The sequence below is a fragment of the Colobus angolensis genome, unplaced genomic scaffold (assembly GCF_000951035.1).
Source record: "Colobus angolensis palliatus isolate OR3802 unplaced genomic scaffold, Cang.pa_1.0 Scaffold59, whole genome shotgun sequence".
Lineage (NCBI taxonomy): Eukaryota > Metazoa > Chordata > Mammalia > Primates > Cercopithecidae > Colobus > Colobus angolensis.
The window spans coordinates 5630415-5645025 of record NW_012119487.1 but is presented as its reverse complement, the minus strand read 5'-3'; the positions used below and the strand labels follow the sequence as shown (position 1 = coordinate 5645025).

Here is a 14611-nt window from a genome sequence, read left to right as displayed (position 1 = left end):
AGCTAAACACCCACTCTCCTGACTACTATGAGTAACGACCACTTCTGTTACAATCACCAACTTTAGCCTCTCAGAGGGGAGAGGTTCTCCCCACTTCTTGACAGCACCCAATCCCTGCTTCCTTACACCTTCCCCCAAATTACATAACACAGGCCCAAATTCTCTAACCAGTCCTTTCCAACACTGTCTACTGAGACACCCCTATGGTCTCCCATAGTGTGCAGTCATCCATGCTAGAACAATCAAGACACCCAAGTTGTTTAACTACAGGGGTGCTCCTGGGGGTCTTTAGCTTGAGGGTACTGACAAAGGCAATCACATGTGGTGCCCTCATGATGACCAAGTCTCTCACAGTCCTTTCCAACACTGACCCATCCCCACCTTCACCCTAGTCCCACCGCCAAAAAGGACAGGCAGCTTGATGTCTCTGCAAACACAACTGCATGCCAAAGTTCCATCCATCTGTATCTTCCTAGATATTTCCCTAGAAGTTTAGGGCAGGATGGAGGCAGTACATTTTTATCAGTACCTAGAACAGTGCCTGACAAATGGTAAGTGTTCAATAAAAATGTACTGCGTGAAGGAATGATTCAGTCATTCAACCAACTACATTTCTCCAAATCCTTGAAGATCTAAGCTGCTTTAAGAATGTTCACAAGGTTCTCTCCGCCCGCCAGGCAGTGGGGCTTTTTTTGTTTGTTTTGTTGTTTTTGAGACGGAGTCTTGCTCAGTCACCCAGGCTGGAGTGTAGTGGCGCGATCTCAGCTCACTGCAACCTCCGCCTCCCGGGTTCCAGCGATTCTCCTGCCTCAGCCTCCCGAGTAGCTGAGACTACACAAGGAAACAAGAATGTTTAAAGAGTAAGCAGTGATGCTTATCCTTCTAAACATTTTGGTGGCATTTGCTGGTGCACAGGAGGTTCCGTTTCTCCATATCAAGCCTCCACCATCCTCCATCTTGTTCTGTACCCCAGGCTATGATCTCTGTGAATTGAGTCAGCCATTTTCCCTGACCCTCTGGCTTCCAGGTTCAGCTAGCAGGAATAATCAGCAGATCAGAGGGCAGAAGACAGAATTCTGTGGAGACACGGTGGATTGCCTGCATCCCTCTACCAAAACCATCCCACCAGGCAGCTCTTTTCTACAGTTTTCTCTGGATCCAAGTACCAACGTCTATCCCTTGCCCCTTCAGGCAGGAGTGTATCCTTATTGATGCAGGTCTTCGTGTTTCACTACCCAACCCCCACCCACATCTTTGTGAACAACTTGTTAGTTAAACTTTGAAATTTAAATTACCCCATTGGCGTCATGTCTTTCCCACCGAGATGACTCTAACTGATACAGGTGGCTTCAGCAGCCTCTCACCCATACTGACTTGAACTTTCTGCATGGCTCTGGGGGTTCAGTGAGGGACTGGGGATGCAGGTCTACCCTTTGATTGCTCATGAGAAGGTGCAGACCCTACTAATCTCAGGGACAGAGAAGACCCCATGAGCCCCCATCTAGCAGGTCTTCATGGGCTTAGAGGACCCAGTAATCAGGGAGCAAGGAAAGAAGAGAGAGAACTGGGACTCTTCAGAACCTAGGATTGTGGCAGCTGTGTTTTTCAAACTTCAAGTCAAGGCAACTGCCTGACAGGTATTTGTGGGAATAACGAAAGAAAACATTTAGAATGGGGCCTCTCCTGGGAACCCTGGGGCATCAGGTGGCTTCCTCACCTGTGGTAGCAAGCAGATGCTGCGGGCTGCTAAAAATGTCTTTCTTGACGTTACGCAGGGTGACTATGTACTTGGTTCCAGGCAGCAAACCGAGAATCTCGTAGCTGTGCTGCTCCTTGGGCACTCGGATCTGCTTCCCAGAGAGCTCCTTCCCCAGGGGGTAGTAGTTGAGGAAATAGTGATCCACCTGGCTGGAGGGCTCCCAGCTCACCAGCAGAGAATCCTCCGTGCTCTTGAGCAGCTGCAGGCCCTGTGGGGCGACCACTGCAGGCAGAACAGGAACAGGGAAGAGAGGGTGAGCAAGGGAGGCAATCCAGATCCAGTGAGTATTCCCTGAGCACTATAAGGGTGGGTGTGCAGGATGCAGACCTGTGTAAGGTGCCACTCCCGACCCCCAGAAGTTATTATCCGAATGACAGGTAATTAATACTAACCCCCTCACCACACGCACACACTCACACACAGCCATTAGATCACAAGACCTGCGGTCCTCAAGGTTAGGGCCTCAAACCAGCAGCATCAGCATCACCTGGGAACTTGTTAGAAATGCAAATTCTTAGGCCCCATCGCAGAATCAGAAACTCTGGGATTGGGACTCAGTAATCTGGGTAGGCTAAAGGAAGACACCCCCAAAGGGAACAACGTGTAATTGACAGTTAAATGCTGTATTGGAAAGAAGAGTCCGGCGGCCTGAGGGCACATCTCCGCTCTCACCCTGGGCACAGTCCAGGCCTGTGAAGCCCTCCTCGCAGTAGCACTCGCCCGTGTCGCAGAAGCCGTGGCCGCTGCAGTCGCCGGGACAGCGTCGCTCGCTGCAGTCCTCAGACGTGAAGTCTTCGTGGCACTGGCACACGCCGCGCACGCACTCGCCGTGCCCGCTGCAGTTCTCAGCGCAGGCCGGGTAGCCGCAGTCGGCACCCACGTAGGGCTCGTGGCACAGGCAGCGCCCGTCCACGCAACGCCCGTGGCCGCTGCACGCCCCGGGGCAAGCCAGCTGCTCGCAGGCGGGGCCCTCCCTGCCCTCTTCGCAGTGGCAGCTGCAGGTTTCCAGGGAGAAGGTCCCGTGGCCGCTGCAGCGGCGGCTCAGATCTGGGAGGGAGAGGTAAAACAGTAGGCTGGGTTGAAGGGTTGTGCGAGGGGATCTCCTTCCTTTGAGATCAGCCACACAAGACCCAGAAATCACTAGCCCCACTCTTAAGGGTCTGGTGATTTCTGGGTCATGCACGGCTCTTTTTTGGAGGATGGGGGAGCTCCACAAGGTAGAAAAGGTGTTGGCCCTTTCCAGCCTGGGCCAGGCTTTCTAATCTGTGACATCTGCAAACATCTCTTCCTTTCTCTGCCTGAAAAGGCTGCAGGACCCACCCTTCTTTCCTTTTCCTTCCCATGTGAATTCCCCCTGTTCCTTCCTCGCTACATGGTGGTCATTATTTAGTGCCTTCCTATGGAGGGGCCTTAAATGCTCCACCCTGGCCAGCTGTCACTGTGGGGCAGGACTCCTGGGGGGAAAGTGAGATCCAGGCAGGTTGGAGTTTGCTGGAACTAGCAAGGCTGGGACCTTGTGAAATAAGTCCAGATTGAAGCCTGGAAAAACGAAACTGCAGAAGCCACAAAATAGCCTACTCTTAACTATGGGTACTGTGGAGAAGGGAATTAACCAGGCTCCCCTCTCTGACCCTACACAGCAAGAGGCAGCTGGCAGGCGGACGGGTCAGTGCAATCTCCTCTGTGGCCCACCTTCTGCTTCTCAGAACACCTTTTCTCCTTCCTAAAAATGCTTCCAAAGTGGGGGCTCCTCAGAGGCAAGTCCATGCTGGTTATTCATGGCAGTGTCCCTGGTGCCGAGTTCTGTATCTGGATCTGAAGGTTAAGGTGCTCTTAACCATAGCAATTCCTTCAGGCATGAAATCCTATGCCAAAGTACTGTTCATTATCATTGGATCAGCCTGGGCAGTTTATGTTTAAAAGTGACGGGGGATGAGTGGGGGGAGAACCTTCATTATTTGGAAAATTAAATTGTAATTATTTACTAATAAGATAATTATAATTTACTGATGTGTAAATTCCACTAAGGACCAGGAATCTTCTATGCATCATCTCTAGTTCTCAGAACTATACTAGTTGATAGAATTATCCTTGTTGGACAGTTGAGGAAACGTAAGGGATTTGCCCAAAGTCACACAGCTAAAAAGTGGTAGAACTGGGATTTGTAAACTGTCCTGTCTAGCTCCAAGGCTCTATCTTTCCTGTGTATCTCATCGCTTCCTCTTTGAATAAAGCTTTGATTCACAGGCATGACAGCACCTAGAAGCATTCCCATCTGGAAGCAATAGGCCAGGAGTCTAGACTCTCTGCAAGAGATGCTGGTCCCTCCCTGCTCAGCTTCCAGATGCTCCCTGGAGCTAGTACCAGTGAATAAATGAATAAATAGCAGGGATGGGCCCCCTAGAGAAATCCTAGAATGAGAAGTAGGAGCACGCCAGAGTCACAAAGTGCTCATGAGGCTAGTGGAACCCCTGGCACATAATAGGTGCTCATCAAATGTTTGTTGAATGAATATCAGGTGGTGAGCTCACCAGTAGCTCCCTGGCAGCAGCGCTGGGCACTACACTGTTCCTTCATCTCCACCATCTCTTCCTCCAGCTTTTTCACCCGGGCCAGGAGGTCCTGGACACTGCCTGCCAACTCGCAGTCCTTCTGTGGCGTCTGAAGGCGGATGTTGTGCCTGAAGACGATGTTCTGTTCCTCCCCAGCCTCACCCAGGGCCAAGAGTGAAGCCCCATCGTCACTGCGGGGCTGAGGGTCAGCCTCCACCTGAACCAAGGCAGACTTGGGCACATCGATCTTGTAGGTGTGGCTGACAGTGACCTGTTGCTCCTTGTTGCTGCAGCTGGGAGGCTCCAGAGTGGCTGGGGCCGAAGCCACCAGGAGCACAGAGCCAAGCAGGAGCCCCAAGGGGAAGCGGAACATCTCCTGGAGACTCATCCTTGGAAAGACAGGGAGCAGACCCTCCAGGATGCCTGTATTTAGAAACATTGCAAAAGAAAGCCATGGAGATGTGCTGAGGGAAGCTGGCTTTTTTACCAGATTCTAAGAGCCCACAGGAAGCTGAGAAACCAGCAGAAAGAACTCATTCTATTTCTCCCAAGGATCCGAACCAAATTACTTTCTGTTCCTGCCTCACAGATTGCATATTCCTGCCTCCTGTCTTTGCTTATTGTTCACACTGCCCAGGATGCCCTTCTCTTCACCTCTCATTCTAGGCTCACCTGCACTTACTAATAAGAAGAGCAGCTCTCTTATGTTGACAGCCTATTGTGTGTCACGCTTTGATCCCCCTAATTCTGGATCTTTACAGCAACCCTAATATTATCCTCCCTCTTAACAACATCAACAATAAGAGCTGCACATAGAGCACTTGCTGTGTGATAGGCACTATTCTAAATGTTCTAAGTGTTTCACATTTATTAACTCATTCCATTCTCACAATTGTTTGTGGAATATACTATGATTACCCCCATCTTATAGATATGGAAATGGAAGCACTACTACTTTAAATGACTTGCCAACCAGGATTTGAACCCAGGCAATCTGACCCCAGAGTCCACGCTCATCCCCACAATGCCATGCTGCTTTGCACAGATGAGGAAGCTGAGCAAGTTGTCCTGAGTCCCACAGCCAGGAAGAGCAGAACCTGTACTCAAGACTCAAGTCCACTGACTGCAGGGCCAGCGTCCTGCTCATGACACCGACTTGTGTACCAGTAAAATGTAAGAATTTCTAATAAAATTACCTGCTCCACAAAGTCTTCTCTCCTGTCCCCCTGCCTCATCCAGCTAGAGACTAGCCTCGCTTCTGCTAAGCATTCAGAGAAATGGACCTGTCCCTCACTGCTGGTCTCTTGAGTGTTGGCCTGGTATTACAGTTACTCTTGTATGCAGCTTGTCTCCCCACTAGGCTGTGAGCCTGTTAAGGACAGGACTGATTCATCTTGGGGCCCTCCTGGGGCAGGAGCACAGCCACACATGTTGAGAGGTTTGGTCACTGTTTCTCAAATCTATCCGTGCGTGGGTGGCCCGGTTTGTCAGTCAAGCAGATGACCTGAGATGGGGCTGGCGGTTAGGTTTTGCCTCCTCCCTCACCAGGAGGTGGTGTCTTCACCACTGTCAATGAGCAGAATAACTCCTCTCTCCAGCCATTTCCCCTTGCGTCCCCAACCCCCATCTGGGATGGCCCATTCTTTGCACACTAACGAGTTGAGGCAGGACAGACCACAAGAGACCCCACTTTCACCTCGCATTTTGCTCACAGGAACCTGTCACAAGACACATCCCAGTTGGCCTTGCGTAGCAGCAGTTATCTAGAAACTGATCTGCAGAGCTGTCTCTTGACAATGGGTTTCTGTAACCAACCTAAGACCTGCAATTATTTATGCCAAAGTTTGAAGTCAGGAAACACAGTCCTTTCCTGTGGTCTGTGTTTTGCTTGAGCCCAGGCTCTCTCTGCCTGTGGTGAGAGGCAGTTGGGATATGGTGGAAAGGCACCTCAGACAGGCTCTAGGATGTGCATCTCTAAAAGTGCTCCTCATCCTGAGCCTCCGCCTCCTCGTCTGTAACGTGGGAATGACAGCACATCACCCCTCTTGGATGTGGACAGCAGTGAGCACCACGTCTGGCACGTGAGCAGGGCTCAGTCAATATTTTGAGATTTATTTTGTTTTCAATCAAGTACTGAATGTGACTTCCTTTTCTTCCTTATGTTTTTTACTATAAAGAATAATGCCGGCCAGGCACGGTGGCTCAGGCCTGTAATCCCAACACTTTGGGAGGCCAAGGCGGGCAGATCACTTGAGGCCAGGAGTTCAAGTCCAGCCTGGCCAACATGGTGAAACTCTTTCTCTGCTAAAAACACAAAAATTAGCCAGATGTGGCAGTGCACTCCTGTAATCCCAGCTTCTGAGGAGGCTGAGATACAGAATCGCTTGAACCCGGGAGGCAGAGGCTGCAGTGAGCCGAGATCGTGCCACTACACTCCAGCCTGGGCAACAGAGCAAGACTCAATCTCTAATAATAATAATAATAATAATAATAATAATACTTCCTAGATTGAAAGGCATCTTTCAACTATACTGATCATAAAAGGAAGAAATATTTCTAGCCACTAAGCCAAATTCTGGTAATATGTAAAATGTTTTACTTTTAATAGTCATAATTCATTTAGTATCAGGAAGTTGAGGAAACAGGGGGCGAAGAGCCCTGGGAGAATAAAAGAAGAGGAAGAATCTCAATAGTATTAGATGCTAAATGTTATTTATTGAGTTGCTGCTACGTGCTAGGCATTGGCTAGGTGCATTAATCCGTGTAATTAATCCCCAGAGCTGCCATGTAAGCTCAGTGTTCCTCTCCTCACTCAAAAGGTAAGGAAACCAGATCTGAGAGGTAAAGTCATTTGCCAGCGGTTGCCCAACTAAAAGTGGCAGAGCCAGGATTCAAACGCAGACCCATCTGATTGTAAGCCTATGCTTGCTCTGCATCAGTATGACGTTCTGATACAAATGACAAAAGAGAGCAGTTAGATACCTGTCCCTATGCAATGCTTTCATCCATTATACATGCTGTACCCAAGGGATGTGCCACCACTGTGAATTAAACAGAATGGTACCTATGAAGAGTTTTTCTTTGTATTACCCCTTTGCCCTCCCACTCCTTCGTGGCTCTTCCTATCACCAAAAGCATGTATTGTTGATAATAATAAGAGCTCACTTCTTCTGAGCACTGCGTGCATTTCAGGCACTGGACTCAACACCCAGCAGATGGAATGAAATAGTCAATGGGACACTTCTTGCTGTCTTGCAACTTGGACCATGGGTAATAAGTGCCTGTACATTTCTTTTCTTTTCTCTTTTTTTTTTTTTGAGACAGGGTCCCATTCTGTTGCCCAAGCTGGAGTGCATTGGTGCAATTATGGCTCACTGCAACATCCACCTCCTGGGCTCCAGTGATCCTCCCACCTCAGCCTCCTGAGTAGCTGGGACTACAGGTATATGTCACTGTGCCTGGCTAATTTTTGTGTTTTTTTTTGTAGAGATGGGGTTTCACCATGTTGCCCAACCTGGTCTCGAACTCCTGGGCTCAAGCAGTCTGTCCACCTCAGCTCCCCACCGTGAGCCACCGCACCTGGCGGTGCCCACACATTTCAAAGAGAGTTTGGGGGTTAGGGATGAGGTCGGGGTGAATTAGGCGGAGTGGCAGGCAAAGAGACCAGTGCCTGATTCTGGCCCAGAGGAATTCACAGAGGGAAGCTTGGCTGGAACAGGCTGCATGGCAGACAGAGGAAGGGGGCTGCAGTGTGAGAGGCCTGAAACTCAGACTTTGGCAAGGCCAAGTTGATGTCACAGAAATGAGGCATGTTAGAGCTGCCAAGAGGGCAGTTGAGGGCCCGAGCTGAGGTGCATGTCCACCATTCAGCAGGAGTGTGCCACCCCAAGGGGGCGACTGCAGGAGGACATGCTCAGTGGGTGGGAAGGAGAATATCTAAAGATCCCACAGAAGCTCCCCACAAAGGAGGGGTGGGCCAGCACTGGGAGCATTCGCCATAACAAGGGCATCCAACGGAGGGAACCACAACAGCCCCAGTAAAGTAAAAATGCCCTCTTCTTCTTTTCTAATCCCCACCTCGCCCCAGGCAGCAGCAACCTGGTGAAGCCAGAAGCAGCCATGCATGTTAGGGAGAGAGAAATGGAGGGAGGAAAGCACCAAGCCCCTTCCCTCCAGCTTCTCTGCAGGTTCCAGCATCAGGTCTGAGCTGAGAAAGAAAAGATGTGACCTGGATGACAGACTGAGGCTCAATACTGAAATGGACTTGCCTTCCTTCACAAAAGCAATTCTCTTCTAAGACCAAAAGCTACCAGAAAAGCTCTGGAAGCTGCTTGAGATTTGTGTCAGAGGATGGAGGGAGTGGGAAGCCAGGAGAATGAATTGGAAGGCAGGTGTAGGATAAAAATAATGATATTTCACAATGGCCATCCTTAAACGTTCATTGCAAAGATAAAAGCCACACACTTTTCTCCACTTGATCCCCAGGATAGGAACTGAGGCTCAGTGGCATCGAGCAACATGTCCTGATTATGCAATTGATGAGCACACGGCCACAGATGCAACCCCAGGTGCACAGTTTCCAGCAATGGAGCCATTAACCCCTGTGCACTTCTGCCGTTCCCCAGTAACAACTCATATTGATCTCTGAAGCACCTACTGTGTTCATGGCAGCATATGAGTTTCCACTATCCAAAAATCTTCTTCCTGGGCAAAAATAGAGCTGAAAAAGCAGACTTCCCTGCCCATGCTTTCCATCCCACCCCCCACCCCCAGCCTAAGACACAAATGGAGTGCAGATGGTTTTCTGAAGAAGTTCTCAACGAACGCAACAAAAAAAAAAGCCATGGACTCTTGCCATAAACCACAGCAAGGCTGCCCAGAGCCCAGGTCTACAGCATTTGTTTTTGTAGCCTGGAATATGAGAAACCCCAGAAGTCCCTGTTGGAGCCCTTGGTGTTGCCTGTCCTTCTGATTTGCAACAAGATGTCCTCAGTAATTACTGCCTCTCAGATTCCAAAAGTTGCACTCAGATTTTCCTGGGTAGGTTGATCGTTCGAAAGAAGATGAGAGCAAGGGAAATCCTCAACCTAACACTCTGTCAAGTGTAATGAGAAAGAAGAAAAGCCTGCTGGCTCTCACTTCAACATGTGGCAGGAGAGAGACTCCCTGTTTAACAGCAGAAGGGAAGGATGACTTCATCAGCTCTTTCAGTATGCACAGCAAACCACAGGCTGAGCTCCGCGACAGTGGGGAGGGGGCAGAGAGGGCAGAAGATTTTTGTGAGCAAAATGCAGGATGATACATTTCCAAATAGGGAGGATTATTCTACTGAGGGGTATTTTCCCATGGAAAGTTGGGTAAATTCTTCAGGGATGCATGAAGCAAAGGGCATTTACATGCAGGAAATGTGTATGCAGGAACCACAGAAAACCAGTTGTCCCCAAGAATCATTGTCTTACAGAGGCTAGTCATGTCTTTAATTCTAACTGCAGGAGAGGTGTTGGGTGGTGTGGGAAGCTGGGAGGGAGGGATACATTAGACTCAGGAACAAATGCTTCATTGTATTGCTTTTACCAGAAAGGCTCTTTGAGGGGTACACGACTGACCACAGATGGTCCCCCTACTTCTGCCTTCAGATGTTGCAGGGCTCTCTGCTTCTGCTGTGTTCTCTCTTGGTATCTGCATCTACCCCGGTGGCTTTAATTTCCAGCCAAATATTGACAGCCACCAAATCTGTATGCATGTTCCTAGCCCAGGCATCCTCGTGAGCTCAGAGATGACAGAGATGGCCATGACTGTGTTGATCCCCTCTGTATCACCAGCCTCATAGCACAGTCCTGTCAAAGTAATATTTTGTGAAGTAAATAGTAATAGCCACTGGATTTGTGTGTGTGTGTGTGTGTGTGTGTGCTTATTAGATAACGAACATTGTGCCAAACGCTATAAAAATTATCCTCATTTAATCCTCAAAATCCTGGGAGTCAGTTGATATCATTCTTTGTGACAGGTCCTCAGAGAAGTTAAGTAATTTGCCAAAAGACACATAGCTAAAAAGCAGCAGAGCTGGGATCATACACCAGGTCTGTCCACTACCCACATCTGTGTTCTTTATCTCTCTGTTATATGTCCTGTATATATAAAAAACAAAACAAACAAATAAACAAACAAAAAACACCAAATGTCCTCCATTCTGCCACGTGTTTTTAAGAGAGGGTTTTTTTTTTCCTGAAAATAAAAGAAACCCAAGGTATAAATTGGGTTTTCAGTTAAAAATTAATAAATCAATAACTAAATCCTGTGCCTGTACTTCCTCTGAGTGGTGCCAAGGATGATCCACTGGGAACATAAATTGCATTTCCCTCATATGGAGGTTAAGTCCCAGTCACTTCTCATGAAAAGCTGGAGAATTCCTTTCCTAGGAAACACCAAAGTGCACGGAGACTTCTGTCTGCAGGGGCAGATGGCATCTAAGCCTTGGCCAAGGAAGGAGGATGGCTCCTGCATCCTGCTGGTCCTCTCGGACCCCAGGGGTGGATGGTCTCTGTGTCACCTCATTTTCCCCAAAGAAGGACACACACCCTGGGTCAGGAAAAAAAATACTACTTACGCCAAAGAAGAGAGGTAGCCAATTTCTAGCCACTGTTACAGACCTTTATACTTAAATTCAGGGCTTTCTCTGGTTCCCTTATTATCTCATCCTGCCTTGACAGTTAACCACAAGAAAATGAAAGCACTGCTTTGGGTTTTAGAAAGAGTGTATCATCGTGGATTTCCAGCAGAGTCACTTAAGAAGATATTCTGTCCCCAAATGACAGGGTGGATATCATTAAACTATGAAGGAAAATGAGGGAGATGAGTGGCTAGGGATGCATCAATGTCACAAACACGGGCAAACTTGTCACTGCTTTCTTAACTCTCTTAGGCATATTTTGCTAATGATCTTCAGCTTGGGCCCTGGGTGACTCAGGGGTCTTCCCTGTACTTCCCAAGTAACCTGGTCCAGGACAGCAAGTTCTCAGCTGGCTGAGGAATCTACCCTGGTTCAACTCACCGTGAACTGGAGGCTTAGGCAACAGATTTCACCTCTGTATCTCTTTCTCCTTCAGATCCAAGAACATGGATATACAAGGGAGGTCTGTCTCTCCTAGGTTAAACTCCAGGGGAAGCAAGTACATACAAACGTTTTTATTTCTAGTCTCTGTGACGTTGAACTCTGTGCAAGCACTGCATATAGGATACAAGATAGCTAGGTGTGGACAAGAACGGAAATTTGGTTTTATGTGATAGGGCTTAGCATGGTCACATTCTGGGCATCACTCTGTCCCCCCTTTCTCCTAGTTCTGTGAGACACCCAGAGAGTGCCCAGGAAGTCCTTGGAGATGACTCTCACACCAGCGTGCTAGAACCCTTTTCCTGGAGAGCCATCCCATCAAGTCTGCCCACCCGCCTGAGGTTTGAAAAGATCAAGGATGGTGTCCTGACCCAGCCTCAGCGCTCAATCACTTTTTCAGGGGTGCCACAGGCTCATTTTGTTTTCTTTTGACAACTGACTCTTAATCTGCCTTGTAAAGGCTTAAATGGGTGATGATAATGGTAGCTACCATTTTCTATGCATTTATTACATGCCAGGCTCTGGGCAAAACACTTTAAAATCTCCTCTTAAACATCAGGCAAAGATGTTCACTTACCCCCAGAGGATGAATCACTTTTTCACAGCAAGAAGTTCCTTTAGCTTTTGTGGGACCAACCTCGTGCACAACAACAAGATAAAATAGACCCAGGACCTAAATTCAGGAACCTTCCTCTCCCATATTCAACCAAACAGCCAGTTTCCAGAATGACTAAGTATTACTTTGTATACGATTAGCCCTAATATCCGTGGGTGTGAGAGGCATCAGATGAAAACAAAACAAAACAAAAACTCTGCAATTTCTTTCTTTAGCTAATGTGTTTTTTTCCACATATTGAAGTAACTTTCAAGTTCCAGCCTTCTAGCAAGGAGGAGAGTGTTTGCTAATTTCCAAGCATTTGCACTGTTCCACTCACACGGGCTGGGTACAGATTGAAACAGTGGCTGGGCAGCATTAGCAGTGAGTCCACTGTGGCAGAAACAGCAAAGTCCCTGTCCATCCAGGGATCAGGCCTGAGATCTTAGCATCCTCAGCTCACAGACTGGTGGCTCCAGATGCTGCTACAGGACCTAAACCATGATCTCATGTCTGTATCCAGATCCTATAGGAGCCAAGGCTCTGGAATGAGCAGTGAATGGACAAAAGTTTCCACTGGGCCTGGGCACAATTTCTTCAGGCATCTTCTCAGAAACAGAGCTCTGCCCACCCTACATTTCAAACCACAGAGCAGCACTGGACTGGAAAACCAGAAGCCACAGGATGATTTGAAATCATTTGTTCTATTTTCCCTCCTTCGGGAGTCAGCCGCAGCCTACAAATTGGGGGCAAAGCAGTACTTAGAGTTGTATGAAAGAATGCCAGGTGCCTTCTTTCCTTCTCTCCGGGAAAAATGATACCAGTATTGATACTCTATTTTTTCCTGTGTCTGACACTGTCACCTTGATTCTGAGTCTGCAACAAATGTCCGAATGTCAAGAGGCCAGCTATCAATATGTAACCCTGACCGAGCAAGGTACCATCTGATGCCTTGGTGACACCTCAGCTTTTCCAAGAACCAGTGGATTTTAGGCACTATGGCTAATGCTGTGTCCAGATGTGGGTAGTTTGTTACTTTTATGTTGGAACTTGTTCTTTTCTTTTAATGCTTATATAAGCAACACAGGTTTCATGCTTTTAAGTGAAACCCTGCCTGTTCTCATTCATTTTTTCTCCATCCTTCCCCCAGATCTCTCCCAAGCACAAAAATTGATAAATAAGTAAAAAGTAAGACCTCCTAAAACTAGTGTGGTTTTTTGTTTGTTTGTTTGTTTTGGTTTGGTTTGGTTTGTGACGGAGTTTTGCTCTTGTTGCCCAGGCTGGAGTGCAATGGTTCGATCTCGGCTCGCCGCAACCTCCGCCTCCCGGGTTCAAGCAATTCTCCTGCCTCAGCCTCCCGAGTAGCTGGGATTACAGGCATGCGCCATCACGCCAGCTAATATTTTGTATTTTTAGTAGAGATGGGGTTTCTCCATGTTTGTCAGGCTGGTCTCAAAATCTCAGCCTCAGGTGATCTGCCCACTTCGGCCTCCCAAAGTTCTGGGATTACAGGCGTGAGCCACTGTGCCTGGCCAAGTTTTTGAGATATCTTGAAATGTTTTCTTTGAGGTATTGTGAGGGTAATAGTATGGGGATTTGGAGAGAAGTTGTCGTCTAAACAAATAATAATTAAAACCTGTAAAATTAAACGTCTGGATATACTTCAAAACTGTTCAAATGTGTTTGCAAACATCCCCTTAACTGACTCACAAAAAATCCAGAAAACGGGAAAGTTATCCCAGCTTCCTAATCCTAACTAAAATAACCATTCTGTTTTAGGATTTAAAAGAATAATGAGATATAACAAATACTAAATTATCCAAAAAGAGAGAGAGAGAGAAAGTTTTGACATTGTAAATAAGTTAAAAAGAAAAAAAGATGAGAAGGAACGTCTTAAAGGAAACATTTTATACAAAAATGTTACTCCAGGTAGAAAGTGATACAACACAGACTGCATCTGGCCAGGAAAGAAGATAACTATGCTTTGCCCTGACTGAGATTGGAGTATAATACTAAGGACGCAGCACATGGGTCCTGAGAGGTACCTCCCAATTCATTTTAACTCTTCGTGGAGTGGATAAGAGACTAATTACACTGCCCAGATTTTCAGGCTCGGGAACGGAGGCACCTGAGCCACCACTTTTGAGCTCATCCGCATTGGCCACCTTCCTGCCTCCAGTAAGTAAAGCTTGGGCAACTGGCACTCTTACCTGGGAGGCTGCTGGATGCCTCTTCCAATGCTGCGGCTCCTGTGAGCTGGTCTCCTCCTGCCACAGACCTTGGTACTTGCTGGTCGTCCCTCGTTCTCGTCTCTCCTTGGCTTCCCTCCCTGGGTTTAAATCCTGTCTAGGCCAGAGGAGGAGCAAACGGAGACTCCTGGTGTTTTCCTCCCTTCCCAGCAGGGACTCTGCTAAAAGATAATGAGCAATTCCTTCTCTTATTCTAACTAGGAAAGAAAAATATATACATTTCCTCCTTCTTTTTCACTTTGTTTACACAGCAGCTAAAAATACTGGAGGCTGTTTCCATTTAAGTGAATCCAGAATAAGGATATTAAAAGAGTTTGCCGTCTCCTGGCCAGGAGCTGGGTCTCG

At 47.8% G+C, this 14611-nt stretch overlaps 1 protein-coding gene across 1 annotated transcript in view; it reads right to left on the bottom strand.

Annotated features, from left to right (window-relative positions):
- Window positions 1–14299, bottom strand: part of TNN (tenascin N) — a 71224-nt gene extending 56925 nt beyond the window's left edge. Inside the window, exons 1-4 of the mRNA XM_011962364.1 lie at window positions 14228–14299; window positions 4291–4734; window positions 2432–2806; window positions 1718–1981 (exon numbers count right to left, since the gene is read on the bottom strand). Of these exons, the coding sequence (XP_011817754.1) occupies window positions 1718–1981; window positions 2432–2806; window positions 4291–4699 (1048 nt within the window). The 5' untranslated portion in view covers window positions 4700–4734; window positions 14228–14299. The remainder of the gene's footprint in view (window positions 1–1717; window positions 1982–2431; window positions 2807–4290; window positions 4735–14227) is intronic.
- Window positions 14300–14611: the final 312 nt, after the last annotated feature.